Below are 15,390 nucleotides of genomic sequence, written 5' to 3'. Positions count from 1 at the left end.
CAGACTGGATGCCCGCAATATCAAGTCGTTTCGTTGCCGCGCGATCTCCACTTCGGCGTTCCTGCGCAAATCCCCTTGTATGCGGGTCAACTCTTTCTCCTTCTGCTTCTTATATGCCTGCTTGAAAGGGTTACGTTCATCCTGCAGCAGACGCTACGTCTTGCAGTCTCTTTTGGAATTCTCAGTATGAGATGAGTTGAGATGCGTACTAATCAGTAATCGCTGAAGTTTTGCATGTTCGCCAGAGCATGGAGATCTTGAACGGCGGTCGAACACAGATGCAAGTTCGTCAGGGATTGAACGACAGCGGCTGATCCATGCCAAGCCAACACTGGAGTTGCCTTTTTCTCACCTGTCACACGTCATGCTGTGTATTTCAACTCAAACCTAACAAAACGTGGCTTTCCTTCAGACTTAGGGTAAAGTGGATGACTTCCTTTTCTCGTATACTTTAGCTGCTCACTCCCTAGCAAGTACTCTTGATTCTCTGGTTCGTCTTGGCGTAGAGAGATCAAGGGTGTTGAGTCCGTCTTGAAGACGACAGATTGGGTCGATCTGGATTTGCTATCAGACACCAAGTATTACGTAACTCGATTGAGGCTATGTACGATGCTTCGAAAGTACTTAGTCCACCCGGGCCACTCGTGCCAATTTACCCTCATGTCTCCCACCAATGACCTTACACCCCTCCTGGCGAATGGGCACAATGCTCAACCCTCGTTCTACCGCCGAACCATTAGTGTCTTGAAACCAGAGGGAGAACCGTCATGGACCGCCTCTTACCATTTCTTTTTATTTGGCTCTTGGCTAAATATCCTGCTTATCTTTGTGCCACTCAGCTTCGCGGCCCACTTCTTGAAATGGGACGCTGCACTCTGCTTTTCCTTTAGCTTTATTGCCATTATGCCCCTCGCCGCGGTACGCCTAATTTGCGTGATATATGAATTATCTGACACATCAGGCCTCAGCTCCTCGGAACCGCCACGGAGCAGATGTCTTTGAAATTGGGGCAGACCCTCTCTGGATTGCTTAATGCATCATTCGGTAATGCTGTGGAGATTATTGTTGGAATAGCTGCGTTATTGCAAGGTGTGTCTGCAGTTATTACTCTAGTGGCCGTCTAACATTGGTATAGGGGAGTTGCGTATCGTACAGACTTCCGTAGGCCACTCCATGTCAATATCGTGTGATTCGCTGATTTTTGGCAGATGCTTGGGTCTATATTATCCAATCTTTTGCTTGTTCTCGGATGTTCCTTCCTGGCAGGTGCGTGTGCTCCCCGTATCCTATGACCTGGTGTCATTGATTTTCCACGTAGGCGGTCTCAAATACCCGGAAAGTAATTTCCAGGTGACAGCTGCACAAACGTGAGCAATATAGCCCAAACTTTCCTCCATATATTGATCGCTATATTTTGTACATGTGCAGCTCGAGTTCGGTACGTATTTTCTGTTAAATGTTATAGCCTTCGGACTCATAGTTTCTCCTAGCTTATGACTCTGGCATGTCTCAGTGCGTTCTTTAAGCTATATGACGGTGCGACACTGACGTTACTGCTCTCAAGCTTTGGTCATTCCTGCGGCTTATCACAGCTCCAAGCTGCCCACTGGAAACGACACGACGGATGCTCTCCTTATCACCTTTGACCGAATGGGTAGCAAAATCAGTGACCTGGACGATGAGTCACAGAAGGGCTTGCTTACGCTCTCCCGTGGCACAGCGATTTTGCTATTGATTGTCTATGTCGTGTACCTCTTCTTTCAGGTCAGTGAGCATAAGGTGTTGGGTCTGATGTTCCCGCGTGATATGGATGACACTACAGCTTAAGACACACGCGTACCTGTACAAAGATGCACATGCGGAAGACGAAGAGGGAGAGCGTTCAAAAATGAGCGTGCCAGCGGCTGCATCTGCGTATGTGACCGTCCCTAGTACTGATCTTCTATCATTGACGCCAGAGATCTTGTAGACTTCTTCTGGTCACCGTCGTCACTTCATTCTGCGCTGATTACCGTGAGTACCCGAGATTCATTCTAGACAGTCAACTGCCGACTGTGCTCTATATTAGTGGTTGCCTCAATCGAAGAGACTGCAAGGCGATACAGCATTCCAAAGCCGTTCATCGGCTTGATTCTCCTTCCCATTGTTGTAGGTACTCTTCGCGCACTATCGGTTGTTCCGTATTACTAAGGTGTTTGCTCAGTCCAATGCCGCGGAACATGTCACATCAGTGTGGATGGCATTGAAGAATAAAATGGAGCTCACCATCGGAATTTGTGTAGGAAGTTCAATTGTGAGCTTTTTGCCCGTTTGTGACCGTTTATCTTTCTCACGCCCTGCTGTTCACCAAAGCAAATTGCTGCTTTTGTTATTCCGCTCCTCGTTATAGTCGGCTGGATGTAAGTGCTATTCTCGTCTTCATGTTCGAGGTCCGTTAATAGTTTTATTTGGAATAGAACGGGCCACAACCTTACACTCTTCTTCGCTAACTTCGAGGTAATTAGCCTCTATTGCAGACGACTAATCGTGCTTACATTAACTATGACAGACCATAGTACTCTTCGTTTCTGTGCTTCTCGTACAATTCTTGGTCCAGTCAGTGTATCACAACTGGTTCGGTTGACGCGATGCTGACCAGCTGCATTACAGAGATGGCAAGTCCAACTATATGGAGGGGCTCATGTAAGTAGAACGACCAAGCGGAGTCTTGCTTTACTAATCCAGCCTGCGTTCTTGTTCAGGCTTATAGCGTTGTACCTGGTTATTGCTCTGGCGTGTAGGTTCCATCTTATGCTTCATTTCGCGCTTGCCCCTGACCCGTCACACGTGCAGTCTGGGTCTCTTAACGCGTTCGTTCCCTCAAGTCAACATCTCGCGGTACCATCATATTAACAGACGTACCATACTCTTTTTCCTTAAGACTCTATTGCCGTGCTATAATCTCCCCCCCCCTTCCATCATCTTGCAGATGGACCGATTGCCCATGTATCTGCAGATTGTGACCCTGCTATTGTACATGTACTCCGGCTGGGTTATCCTTCTGCGAGACACGCGTCTTCTGTTTCGTACTGGTGGCTGGTCCGACTCAATTTCGAACCCGCACGAGTAGGAAGCTCTTTGCATCTGGATTGTAGATCTGTTCAATGCCATAGGCTTGCTACGTGCAACGTTACTCCCTAATCCACTATGCGTCGAGCAAACTCGTCGGAACGAAACCCGATACACTCCGGAGTTACAAGGCTCTGTCAATGTCTTGCCATGGCGTTCAAATCACTGAGTTCCACTCGCCGCTGCGACTGAGGGAAATTCGCGCCCACTGCCTGCGGTGTAGTCTCGGTCGGCGTTGTGCCTGTCACTTCCCACTGCCAAGTCATAACTTGGAGTTGCTGCGGACATGAACTTACCAGACGTAAATAGAGGTTGTCTAGTGTATGATATCGTGTCCATACAGGATCGCCATAACAGCAGCCGTGCAGACATGAGTGCCCTGGCATTGCTGACCAGTCTAGACGAGATCAATCCAATCTAGTCGTCGAACTTGATGCTGTGACTCTGCAACTGATATGCGGGTCAGAAAAATCTGAGACCATGAATAAGATGAGGCAACGAACTGTTATTTCTCCCCCGCGATAGCTGCCCCGCTTTTTTTTATTCTTCTCTTTCCGGAAGCCAGCACCTCGGGTGACGATTAAGTCGCGTGCAGCACGCTCACCATAATCGCCTGCGCCTGCGCCCTGTGGAAGAGCACGTCCAGTGAACACACCTACGCAATTATGGACACTGACCCTCGCATCAAAGCCGTTGTTCGCCAAACGCTGGTCATGGAAATGGACAGTCTCAGGCTTTATGCGTCGGAATGGGGAGTTGGCCTTCCTCGGCTTGCCCTTCCCGTTTCCCTGCCCGTTTCCGTTCGCATTGGCGTTCTGCGCGTTACCGTTCACAGGAACTCTCGCGCCCGTCTTTGTGCGATCAGACGCTTTGGACACTGCCTCGTCCTCCTGACGGGCGGTGCTCGCAGTCGCGCTCGAAAAGGCTGCTCCGCTCTCTGATATCCGCCGCTTCTTGATGGCTTTGACATCGACATCGACATCAGCCACCACAGGCTCAGCTGTCGGTGCAGCAGCTACCTTGGCAAGAGTTTTGGGAGTTTTCACGAGTTTAGAGAGGGGCTTCTTTGTTGTCGCCGCGCTCGAAGAGTCGGAATCTGAGGAGTCAGAGTCAGAGCTCGATGTACCATCACTCGATGATTCTTCCTCAGAAGAATCGCTGCGGTTGCCTTTCGTTTTCTTCAGAGCCTGCTTGACTGCGACGGCCTTTTGTGCTGAATGTTTTGCTACCTTCTCTCCCTCCTCGTCACTTGAACTGCTTTCATCACTGCCTTTCGAGATCTTCTTCGCTGACTTCTTCACCACTTCCTTCTCTGTTTCATCGTCATCACTCGAGCTATCCTCGCCGCTCTCCTCATTGCTACTGTCCTCGTCACTGCTCTCCAACTTCTTGTTGGCCTGTGGTCCAGCAGAGTTCTCTACCTTCTTCGCCTTGAGTGTGGCATCAGGGGACTGAGAATCGGTATCATCGTCACTATCATCGTCCTCGATATCACCATCCTGGCTCAATATTGTCTTGCTTGAGCGAGGCGGTGAGGTAGCCGGACGTGATGTTACTTTAGCAGCGGCAGTCGGCTCTTTGGCCGTTATTGTCTTTGAAATCTTCTTTCCTTCTGTAACATTGGCAGAATGTGTTAACCATTGATGCTAGGAGCACAAGACGGAGTATATACCATCTTCTGAAGATGAAGAGCCTGAAGCGTCCGCTGATGCTACAAAAGTGGTTTGCGTCGAGATAACATAGAAAATGCGAGCACAAACGACTCACAATCGGAATCAGAATCAGAGCTGCTATTATCACTGTTGCTTCGCATTCTAGCACAAGAAACGAAGCAAAAGCGCGGATAGCTGTACTTACGAAGAGTCTGAGGCCGAGTCTAACGTCAACTTCTTGGTTTGCTTCTTACTTAGAATCTTCCACTGCTTCACTATGTCTTCCAGAAATGGCCCCGCTGGCGCGACATCGGCCTTCAGGACAACGACATCCCGGGCAGCCTTCTTTACAGCTTCCGCTGCTTTTGTGTGCGAGTGTTTCGCGAGGAATGAGTAGACGAGTCCATAGATTGCTGCGACTGCGATGTCAGTAGAAAGCAGTCACTTCAGTCTTGCACATACACGCCAGACTACCATCTACAGTGACACTGCCTGTCTTCTTACTGGATTCAACGGCCATAGCGATACCCACAAAGTAATTCCAGTGTAGAGTTGACGTGAACGGCGAACGTCCACAGGTGCCGAGACAAAGTCCAAAATAACTTGCAGACTTATTTAGCGACATCAGCCACAATACAAATAGAGGCAAATATGTCGGTGATCGTCTGCACCGACGAGCACCACGCTCTATACCACGATGAGCTCAATTAAAGGACCTGCCGCCCCCGATGCCAAGTTTGATGGCTCTCCGCTTCGAATTGCCATCGTGCACTCGCGCTGGAACAAGACTGTGATCGATGCTCTCGTCACTGGCGCCGTCACAAAGCTCAGAGAGCAGGGCGTGAAGGACAGCAATATTGTAATCCAGTCTGTCCCGGGAAGCTTTGAGTTGCCTCTGGCGTGTTCAAAGTACGTGAATTGTGGACAAGTGTTGAGTATTTACGCATGGTGCGTAGGGTCATCGCTGGCTCGCATGTCCAGGCTGGCGCGACCGCGACGGACCTCCTGGGAGGACTGTACCTAGGATCTTTCACTTCACCGCGCCCACCATCTCGCTCTTCTACCCCTGCGCCTGCACTCGTAAACATGCCTAGCCAGCCATTCGACGCCGTCATCGCCATCGGTGTGCTCATCAAGGGCTCTACAATGCACTTCGAGTACATCTGCGACAGCGTGTCGCACGCGCTGATGCGCGTTCAACTTGACACGGGTGTCCCAGTCATATTCGGTGTCCTCACGGCGCTCACGGATGATCAGGCGTTGGATAGAGCCGGCCTCGGCAGAGGTGCAGAAAAAGGACACAACCATGGCGAGGATTGGGCAGCGGCTGCAGTAGAGATGGCATCGCATACGAGGAGATGGACTGAAGGCAAGTTTTAAACGACGTGTCATTGGGTTTGTATGGAGAAGTAAACATATGGAATGTAATTTCAATTGGACTACTGAGAACTGTCAGAACTCTTCGCCACGAGGTGCGGCCCGCAGGCTAACTTGTGCATTTGGGACTCATTCTCAGCTGGGGCATCTCCAATATGGTCCCATTCCGACTCTCTTTACGATAGTGCCAACGTCTTCATTCATTCCACACTCGCCAAAGTGCTCATGACGGAACCACCTGATAGTAGCTGATGACTCTTCTCTTCTGTCATCTGCTGAAGTTTACATGTACTGTCGTGTAGTTTGCAACAACCTATGAATTTTCGAGCTGATTCTTTTGCCCGGAATATTCTCGCGGTCTCGGCGTCTTGCTAGTTACCTCATACTGCCATGGTTCCCGTCGTGTCCATACACCTTTCTCCACCTACATATCTTCCTCTTGACCGAATCGTTCCCACTAGTATCCTGAAGGCGGAGAACAGCAGAGATTTTACTCAAGTCGGAAGGAGGTGCTTGGCTAGGCGGCGTACCGATTAGAATTCTGTTCAGGAGAAATTACCAGCGACCATGAAGAAAAAGGTGAGTAACATAGTGGCGACGTAGGCTAATTTAACGAGCTTATTATGTAGGTTCTGCTCATGGGGGCGTCTGGGAGCGGGAAGACTTCGATGCGGTCGTTGATCTTGTGAGTCGACCATTCAGCGTTAAGAGATGCGAGTTAACACTTTTCCAGTTCTAATAACCCTGCCTCTCTCACCGCTCGCCTGGGTGCGACCATCGACGTCGAACAGAATCATGTGCGCTTCCTGGGAGACCTGATCCTGAACTTGTGGGACTGTGGCGGTCAGGACGCGTTCATGGACTCTTACCTCTCGACCCAGCAGTCCACGATCTTCCAGCACGTCGGCGTCATGATCTATGTCTTCGAGGTTCAGTCGCGTAACATGCGCAAGGACCTCGAGTATTACCGCGACTGTCTTGCGGCTCTCCGTCGGTACAGCCCTGACGCTGCGGTGTTCCTACTTGTGCACAAGATGGATCTCGTGAATGAGCCGAGGGGCCAGACGCTGGACAGGAAGACGGCAGAATTGCAGCAGGCGAGCGACGGCATGGGGGTAACTGTGTTCGGGACGAGTATCTACGATGAGAGCCTGTACAAGGTCAGTCACCATCGCAATTCCCTCACCTTTGAGCTCTCATTCTCACTCGACAGGCATGGTCTCGAATCGTGCACACGCTGATTCCGAACGTGGCGGTGCTTTCAAAGCACCTGACGACCCTCGCACACGCGTGCAACGCGACGGAAGTCATCCTATTCGAGCGCACGACCTTTCTTGTTATTGCCACCTCCTCCCCGCCGCCCTCCCCCGCATCCATCCCGCTGCCGGTTACTCCTTTGTTCTCTACACCGTCTTCTATGCACTCGAACGGCCTCCTCACACCGACGAGTACCTCGCACACCCGCTCGAATGCGCGTTATACACCGGACGATTCAGACCCTCACAAGCTCGCGCCGACCCGGTATGAGCGCACGTCGGAGCTCATTAAGGCGTTCAAGCACGCGTGCTCGCGTGTCCGAGAGGATTTCCGTTCCCTTGAGATGGAGCTCGCCGAGTTTACTGCCGTGCTCGATGAGCTCACCAAAAATACATACGTCCTCATCGTCGTCCACGACCCCACAATAGGTAAATTTAACGTACTTCGTTTCACTGACCATGGTCTGATCGGGTCTATTTCGATAGAGACGGCGGCGCTGAAGATGAACATCCGTCTGGCTCGCAAGAAGTTCGAAGAGCTTCAAGGAGACAGTCTCGTCTCCTGATTCTGATATCTTATGCATATACGTTATCCCCTCAGTACACATACCTTCACAGTAATTTAGCTATCGAGTTTGTGGTCGACAAGAAGTGCCTGTGTCATTCGAGACTGGCAGAACTGTAGATTAGTTGACTCTGGACACGAAAGTCCAATAGGTTCAATGGATTAAAAAAGGGCGGAAACATCAGAGAGCTTCCAACGTCCGAATGAATTCGATCTTTATCCATGCATCACCGTCTCCTCTTACCAGAACATCATCCTCTCTCTCCTTGATATCTTTACTGTTCTCCCTTTCTTGTGTCTCGCTCCACCTAGGATGCTTATACTTAAACCTCGCTAACACCTGGTCTTGTTCGCCTTGACGCTGCATTATCACCTGAGGTAAGAACCAAGAGGTGTAAGATTTGACCAAGAATTTCGTGGTGGGGTCCAGTGTTGCAACGAAAATATCGCTCGGCATGTCCTCGAAGGTGAAGGTCAAGAGAAACCTGCAATCGTACAGCATGAAGTGTATCTTGTCCCTTCGTTGCAAGCCGACAAAGAATTTGCTGAGGTCCTTTATCAAAGGATTGGCACGACCTTCCCTGGCAAGCTGCTTTGCGGAATGGGGAGGGGCACGCTGCGCCAACCAGACAGGCACCTCGCCGAAATTAAGGACCTTCCGTCTTCTGACCATTTCATCAGTGCGCACGACCATGGGCCAGAACTGAACAGTGCTTGGCGCACTAAACGGCAGCGGTACCGGGTCCAACTCAGGTATCCGAGAAGGTATACACCATATTTTCTTCACGAGGTTGTTCAATGCTGCACTGTCCCCTTTGGCTTCTGCCGCCAAACTACCCCATGGACGAGGGGAGAGGTAGCGCAATATGCGGCGCGCAATTCCTACACGGACGTCGGGATCCCCAATCTCTTGAAGTTCTGGGATGGACAGTAAGAGCGTGGAAGGAGGAGATGGGAGAAGACATGGCATGAGAACATTCGAAACTGGATTAAGTCGCATGAGAAACGTATCAACGAGGTGGCGCAGAAAATTACCTTCGGAATCCAGCGCCTCGAGGCGTGTAGAGAAACGTCTAACAACTTCTCGCAGTCGGTCACGGCCTTCAAAGATCGCGCTGTCCGGCATACGATCAGCCTGCTCGCGAAGCTTTTCAAGGGCAGCCTGTAATTTTGGGATTTGTTCCACGACGACTTGCGCTCCCGGAGCATCCTTGAGGTCCTTCTGTTTTGTTACAGAATGAGCAAGAAACACCTTCTGGTGTTACAACATACCTTGGTTACCACTTCGGAGATGTCCTTGTTCTCGGCCAGACAATGGCGAACGGCGTTGCGAATACTGATGGCAGGCTGAAAATTCGTCGGATCGTTTGTATAAGGCAATTCGTTGGTCTCGCACGTCTCGAGAATCCTATCCTATCACTAGAATAAATATATACCGAACAAATATACAGTGAAGCCGTTACCTTGGAGAACCACAAGAGAGGACGCACAATCCATCGGGACATGCCCTCAGGGCCGGCGAAAGCTCCGAACTGTCCGACGTCCATACCCCACCGCCTCACAGGTCTCATGCCGGCCAGTCCTACAAGACCGCTTCCCATCGCCATTCGCATGACAGCGGTTTCCACCTGGTCGTCGGCGTGGTGAGCGAGCGCGATAGCATCGGCATGCGAGACAGACATCCCATGGAAGAGCCTGTTCTGCCGCGCTTCACGCGCAACTTTTTCAAACGTCTCAAGCTTTGAATGGGGGCTTTTGGGGAACGGGAAGGAGCCCCATGGGACCTCGTAAGTGTGGTGCTGGACGCGGAAAGCATTCGCATTTCGTCTAGCCCAGTCTGCCATTTCGCGATTTGCAGGCTGTAAATCATGATCTATGTGTATCGAATAGAGTTTGAAGGGTAGGCCGTAGCTGCCTTTTGCTTGTTCAAGGACAGAGGAAAGCAGAAACAGAAGGCAGGTCGAATCAGGCCCCCCAGAGTTTCCGACCGCTGCAAGGAGGAAATGTGTGGAGCGGTCCACCTTGGAAATGAGATAACGCACCCAGTGTCTCGGGCCAACCACCTGGAGGCATGCATCGCTGCAGAGATTGGAAAAACTCTTCTATGGAAATGGGAGGAATTGGCCGCAACATAAACGCGAATTTCGCGCAGGACATTGCGGGCCCGAGACCGAGCCACGGTCGGAGGGTCGGCCGGGCCGGCCGCGGTCGGGAGCGTGACAACGCGAAGACCACGGCGGAGAGTGTCTGCCATTGCCGCGCGCAGTGCTGCTCATTTGCAATCTTCCTCCCTGTCTTTCTTCCTGAGTTCTTTACTCTCTTCCATTCTCAGTCATGTCTTCGCAGTCTGGCTACCCGATTTCTCCTCCGCCGGTGCCAGACTCGTCCACTAATTCTGGGGGAGGCGTCCGCAGGCACCACACAATTTCCGCTTCATCTCGTGCGAACCGGCCGACTTCAAAAATCGACATCTCGGAACTGGAGGACCCACAAGCAGAACAGCTATGGAATGACGACGAGCCTGTTGATCAAGACTGGGTTGGAGGTATTGGTGCAGTCGGTGAAAAGTCCTCGTTGCACAGGCAGGCTTCGCTGCCCACTCGGTACCACCGTGGTAAGCACTCGTGACTGCAGCGCACATGTAGATGGGCTGCGATTCAGTTCTGGATTGGATTGTCTAACTTTGCGGGGCTATAGCATTCGGCGGTCAACCAGGATCACACGCTCCGAGAGCCCTGAATAGTTTATCGGCCATCGCAGGCCATGAGGGTGAGGAAGAAGAATGGGAGAGAGAGATGAGGGATTTCCGGGACGAGGAGGTATGTTCAATACATCTCGTTCTGAGTTTATCTCTCATCTCCTGCACAGCACGGAGTGTCTGTCTCCGATCACGGCCATCAGGCGGTCGACCCGGCGTCGTCGTCCGCCTCCCCTCTGTCGCCGCACTTTGCGGGTGGACTTCCCCATGGGCCGTCTCCGCCTCCCGCTGGTAGTGGCGGTGCAGGCGTCCGCAGACACCAGAGTCTTAATTATCCCAATGTCACCCACAACATGAGACAAATGACGGGTCTCAAGCGTGCCGGCACCATACAAGTAGGCAGCAAAGGACACCAGGGCGTTGCCTATAGTGGTGCACAGACTCCTAGTCCCACCAACGCTGAGGAGGAATATGACGACGACAGCGTTCATGCCGAAGAGGATACCTACTTCGGGTTACCTGGGCAACAAGGACAGTACCCTGGCAGTCCCATGGGCAGATCCTCTCCCTGGAACACGCCCGGCAATGATTGGCGCGGCCAAGCCGGCGGGCCTCAGTTTGGGGGTTCTGCCAGCGGTAACGGTGGCATCGATGACGTTTCCCGTGCACTGTCTGCCTTGGAGATCAATCAGCAGTACGGCAATATGGGTAATTTCCAGCAGGGACAGTCGTCGCACCCGCCTCGCTTCAATGCGTCGCAGACCATGCAGGTCGGTGGCATGCGCAATGGCGGCAGTAACAGTGGTCCCGCGCGTAAACTGCAACTCAACACCGATGTCGATGGGCGCAGCACCCCAACCGCCCAGGGGTCGGTCCAAAGCGCATCGGCCTACATCCCGCCGATTGGGCATGGAGTGTCCTCTGGTCAACGTGGTGACCGGGGTGAGGAGCATCACGGGAATCGTGAGCGTGCATTCACCGCTTCAGGAACACCAACTTGGGATTCCAATAAGGACCGTGTCTTGACAGGTCGCGCTTCGCAGCCGAGTCTGCACAATGTTTATCAAGGTCAATCAGGCAAAATCGGAAGTGGCGGGAACGGCGGTATTCCCAGCGTCCCTCCTATCCCTTCTCAGTACCTCAACCAAGGGCCGCGCCTGGGCGTCGTTAGTCCCGCCGGTAGTACAGGAACTCAGAGCAGCCAGTCTGCCAGCCGTGGACATGGCAGAAATGACTCCCAGGGTGGATCTAACGAGGGATACATTGGCTCACCCATCGATGTCCCGACCCTCATTGCTACTAAAGGCTACAATCCTGTCGATTTCGATACCCGACCTCTATTCGTGAGTATGGAGTTCCAGACTGCATGTCATAATAATAACCGTCTTTTCTCGTGCAGGCCCGCTATTTTGTTATCAAGTCTTACACGGAAGACGATGTTCATAAGTCTCTTAAATATGAGATCTGGAGCTCCACCGATCCTGGCAACAAGAGACTTGATAAGGCGTTCAAGGAGTGCTCCGGCAGAGGCCCCATTTACCTTTTCTTTAGTGTCAATGCTAGGTATGCTTAATATGCCTCTCATACTATATCCCGATGCTGAATGACCCTGGACAGCGGTCATTTCTGCGGAATGGCGGAGATGCTGACGCCGGCAAGTCTATCTCTCCTGTGGTGTCTTGTCACTGACGTTGAATCTATCTCAGGTTGATTATAGCCGCAGCAGCACAGTGTGGGCCTCAGATAAGTGGAAGGGCGTTTTCAAAGTCAAATGGATTTTCGTCCGCGATATTCCCAACTCCAACTTAAGGCATATCAGACTCAAGTATGCATCGGCTTTTCCTGTCCACTTTTTTGATTACTTATCCCGTTATTTCCGCAGCAATACGCAGGAACGCAAGCCCGTTACGAATTCGCGCGACACTCAGGAGTTGCTGCCTGATGCTGGTCAGGAGATGTTACGCATCTTCCACACCCACCCGGCACGGACTTCCCTCCTGCAAGACTTCGCGTTTTATGAACTGCAATCGATGCAAAAGGTCCAGGCCGTTCAAGTACAGCAGGGTGCTTCCTCACCTACTCAAACTCCGATGGGACTGCAGTCGACTGGTCAGTCTCAAGGTCTTTCCACTTCGACCTCTCCCGGCCAGCATCCATTCGCCATGTCGAACCCTGCTGCACTTGCGTACGCTGCGCAGCACATGGGCATGCAACAAATGAACATGAACATGATGGGTATGAACCCGCTCATGCAGATGCAGATGAACATGGGCAGTTTTGCGAACCCGCATGCGATGCAGAGCGTCATGCGGCATCCCAGCCCCGGACCCATGTCTGTCGTTGGCGGGCAGAACTTTATGGGCTTGGGCGGTATGCCCGGCTTCTGAAGTTTCGGGACAGGAACACTGAACGATACTTCGGACGATCTAATACTTCGGTCTTGGATATAGAAACGGCCTCTCTGGAACACAAGGGAATTGGTACAGTCCATTGCACTGATACCTTGTATTATGCATTATCCTCCTCTGTTGTTCTCTATTCACTCACCATTGTATCACCATGCTCTTCCATCCTCTGGCAGCGATGCTTTATCTGTTATTTCTCTTGGAGCGTAAAGTTACCATAATGATTGAACGAATTGATATGAAGCCTGGCTCCTCCCTCTTCCTTTTTATTAAGTACTTGACACAGATATACAGAACTGCAATGCACCAGTAGTACACGCGGGACGGTGATCAACGGACGTACGTATCGGATGTTCACATGTATTTGTTCTGCAATGTCTCGTAGATACGCGTGTAGTTCTCTACGTTTGCGATTTCATCAATTTAATTCGTTTCGTCGCCTTTACGGTTGGTAGAATATGTTTTGATGCGTGTTGTTTGTCCGTGAGATGATTCGCCAGTGTGACAATCGCATTCGTTTGATTCTGACGACCTTCCTTCATCTACCGCTTGGATCAACGCAGGTCATTTTGGCATAAGACTCAATGCAGTCGACAAGATACGTCCAAATTGGAGGTTACATGGGACACATGAAGTCAGTCCCATTCAAACTTAGCTGTTGAATGCTCTCGAATGGGTCTCCAGAGATGCCCCAGAAGCAATTGCTCAAGCTCTTCGCGTTGGAGAAACGGGTATCGAGCTTGTTCTTGGTATGATTGTTTCGGTGAACCCATTATTAGGACAATGGCAAAATTGTTCTTCAACCAGGTATAAGATCATGCGGAGCCTCGTATCTTCTACTGCCTGAGAACCGATGGAGGGGAAGACGTGTCTCGAATCCATGGCCTGCTGAGAGATTCATGTCTCTCTCGCCTATTCGGTTCAACAGTGCGACAGAGCTAGTCAAGAAGCTCCATACGCTGATGTCTAAGAAGACAAAGAATGGAGCTCCTAGAGATCGGAGCAAAGCGAATTCGGGATATGTCACTAGTGGTGAAGCTTCATCTCCTGTAGGAATTGCACGAGCAACCTTTGAACATCAGCGGTAGGGATTACAACTACGTTCATTTGAACCTGGCTTAATCCATTTACTCCCAGTGTTTTTGTTATGCTCCATCGCAGAGAGTTGAACAATCTGTCTAATTATGCACTACAACCTGCACCATGGCTGCATGATGTAAAGGTATTCTCCTTTGCATGTAACACTTGGACTGCAGACACACGCTCGCTCACTGAGCGTGAACAAAATCCTCATATCCTTGATCTTGGTTGGTCCGAATTTACTGTCCCCGATGAGCACGGTGATCTGGCAATTGAATCCTCTGTCCACCTGCGCATCAAAGAGAATATGTTGTTACAGAACCCTCGCATGAAGAGGCTGGTACGTAGTAGGCTATTCATACCTTCTCCTGACAAGACATGGTCTGAAAATTGTGACAGAATTTCTCCTATGGTACCACAGAGATAATGGACAAGACAGCTATCTGTTCTCGTCTGAAACAGTTTTTTGCACCTTCCACTGTCGGGGATACTGTCCCACCAAAGATTTTACTTGTTCATGATGCACAGAAGGCTCTGAAAATATTACAGGCCTTTGGAGTTGATACTTCCCAGTGGGAAAGTGGGATTTTCCGCCTTCTATATCACAGCATGAGGGGACATGATTCGTATGTGCATTTTGTTTGCTTACAGCATTACCTTCATTTACATTGCATCAGGAGAGATTTCCGTTCTAGATCACCTCGCCGGGATACCAACCGTGATTCCCGTCCCCGCCCGCGCTCTCCGCAGCCATCTTTACATCAGCCAAGCGTTTATGTTATTGACGTGCATCTCATGCACGAGAAATTGAAGCAGGCTATTCTACCATCTGCCAATATCCCTAATAACGCACATGATCTCTCTGTGCAGGGTAGATCAGACGTAAATGACCCTGCACAGCAGGGATGGTGTGCGGGGAATGAGAGCGGGTAAGTTTTTCACTCCCAATTTGTTGGTACATGGCTGATAGTCTGTGTAACCCAGATTATTGGGCAGAATGTGGTACTCTATGGCTCGCGGCCCTACCATTGATGAACAAAGGCTTTGCCGGTGGGTCATGCCAGTCATCAACTCAGCAGGAGACGTACAGGATCCACCACAGGCTCCCAATGAAGTGAATTGTGACGACGAGGATGATGAGATTGACCCGAATGATATGGTGGGCCCGAAAGAGCAGGGCTCAGCCCCTGGGCCTTCAGCCACATCAGATATCTATGCAAACATGTCTGACGATGACGACTGGTAATAT

The 15,390-nt window shown here is 51.0% G+C and overlaps 7 protein-coding genes across 7 annotated transcripts; 5 read left to right on the top strand and 2 right to left on the bottom strand.

Annotated features, from left to right (window-relative positions):
• Window positions 1-660: 660 nt before the first annotated feature.
• On the top strand, window positions 661-2,846 carry SCP_0401120 (Vacuolar calcium ion transporter; the record flags this gene model as incomplete). Its single annotated transcript, XM_027756853.1, has 18 exons — window positions 661-918; window positions 969-1,089; window positions 1,136-1,161; window positions 1,209-1,266; window positions 1,319-1,367; window positions 1,429-1,438; window positions 1,491-1,512; window positions 1,565-1,764; window positions 1,823-1,914; window positions 1,970-2,013; window positions 2,069-2,148; window positions 2,204-2,293; window positions 2,353-2,399; window positions 2,457-2,496; window positions 2,549-2,595; window positions 2,650-2,682; window positions 2,742-2,776; window positions 2,833-2,846. 18 exons carry the CDS (start codon window positions 661-663, stop codon window positions 2,844-2,846), a joined length of 1,266 nt encoding a protein of 421 aa, XP_027612654.1.
• Window positions 2,847-3,525: 679 nt separating this feature from the next.
• Window positions 3,526-5,280, bottom strand: SCP_0401110 (hypothetical protein; the record flags this gene model as incomplete). The annotated part of the gene is made up of 7 exons (XM_027756852.1): window positions 3,526-3,552; window positions 3,612-3,734; window positions 3,786-4,720; window positions 4,781-4,819; window positions 4,876-4,907; window positions 4,966-5,173; window positions 5,223-5,280. 7 exons carry the CDS (start codon window positions 5,278-5,280, stop codon window positions 3,526-3,528), a joined length of 1,422 nt encoding a protein of 473 aa, XP_027612653.1.
• Window positions 5,281-5,457: 177 nt separating this feature from the next.
• On the top strand, window positions 5,458-6,140 carry SCP_0401100 (6,7-dimethyl-8-ribityllumazine synthase; the record flags this gene model as incomplete). Its single annotated transcript, XM_027756851.1, has 2 exons — window positions 5,458-5,669; window positions 5,717-6,140. The coding sequence occupies 2 exons, from the start codon at window positions 5,458-5,460 to the stop codon at window positions 6,138-6,140; spliced, it is 636 nt and encodes a 211-aa protein (XP_027612652.1).
• Window positions 6,141-6,704: 564 nt separating this feature from the next.
• SCP_0401090 (GTP-binding protein) lies at window positions 6,705-7,959 on the top strand (the record flags this gene model as incomplete). The annotated part of the gene is made up of 5 exons (XM_027756850.1): window positions 6,705-6,716; window positions 6,767-6,822; window positions 6,871-7,297; window positions 7,351-7,822; window positions 7,880-7,959. 5 exons carry the CDS (start codon window positions 6,705-6,707, stop codon window positions 7,957-7,959), a joined length of 1,047 nt encoding a protein of 348 aa, XP_027612651.1.
• Window positions 7,960-8,139: 180 nt separating this feature from the next.
• SCP_0401080 (hypothetical protein) lies at window positions 8,140-10,031 on the bottom strand (the record flags this gene model as incomplete). The annotated part of the gene is made up of 5 exons (XM_027756849.1): window positions 8,140-8,942; window positions 8,994-9,180; window positions 9,231-9,371; window positions 9,422-9,948; window positions 10,001-10,031. The coding sequence occupies 5 exons, from the start codon at window positions 10,029-10,031 to the stop codon at window positions 8,140-8,142; spliced, it is 1,689 nt and encodes a 562-aa protein (XP_027612650.1).
• Window positions 10,032-10,292: 261 nt separating this feature from the next.
• On the top strand, window positions 10,293-13,043 carry SCP_0401070 (YTH-domain-containing protein; the record flags this gene model as incomplete). Its single annotated transcript, XM_027756848.1, has 8 exons — window positions 10,293-10,572; window positions 10,656-10,777; window positions 10,827-11,619; window positions 11,686-11,999; window positions 12,056-12,219; window positions 12,274-12,310; window positions 12,363-12,481; window positions 12,539-13,043. 8 exons carry the CDS (start codon window positions 10,293-10,295, stop codon window positions 13,041-13,043), a joined length of 2,334 nt encoding a protein of 777 aa, XP_027612649.1.
• A 1,707-nt stretch (window positions 13,044-14,750) lies between these two features.
• Window positions 14,751-15,387, top strand: SCP_0401060 (hypothetical protein; the record flags this gene model as incomplete). The annotated part of the gene is made up of 3 exons (XM_027756847.1): window positions 14,751-14,767; window positions 14,819-15,070; window positions 15,126-15,387. 3 exons carry the CDS (start codon window positions 14,751-14,753, stop codon window positions 15,385-15,387), a joined length of 531 nt encoding a protein of 176 aa, XP_027612648.1.
• Between the last annotated feature and the right edge of the window lie 3 nt (window positions 15,388-15,390).

The sequence above is a fragment of the Sparassis crispa genome, assembly GCF_003851025.1.
Source record: "Sparassis crispa DNA, contig_000003F, whole genome shotgun sequence".
In the NCBI taxonomy this organism is placed as follows: Eukaryota; Fungi; Basidiomycota; class Agaricomycetes; order Polyporales; family Sparassidaceae; genus Sparassis; species Sparassis crispa.
This window is presented reverse-complemented; position numbering and strand designations above follow the sequence as displayed.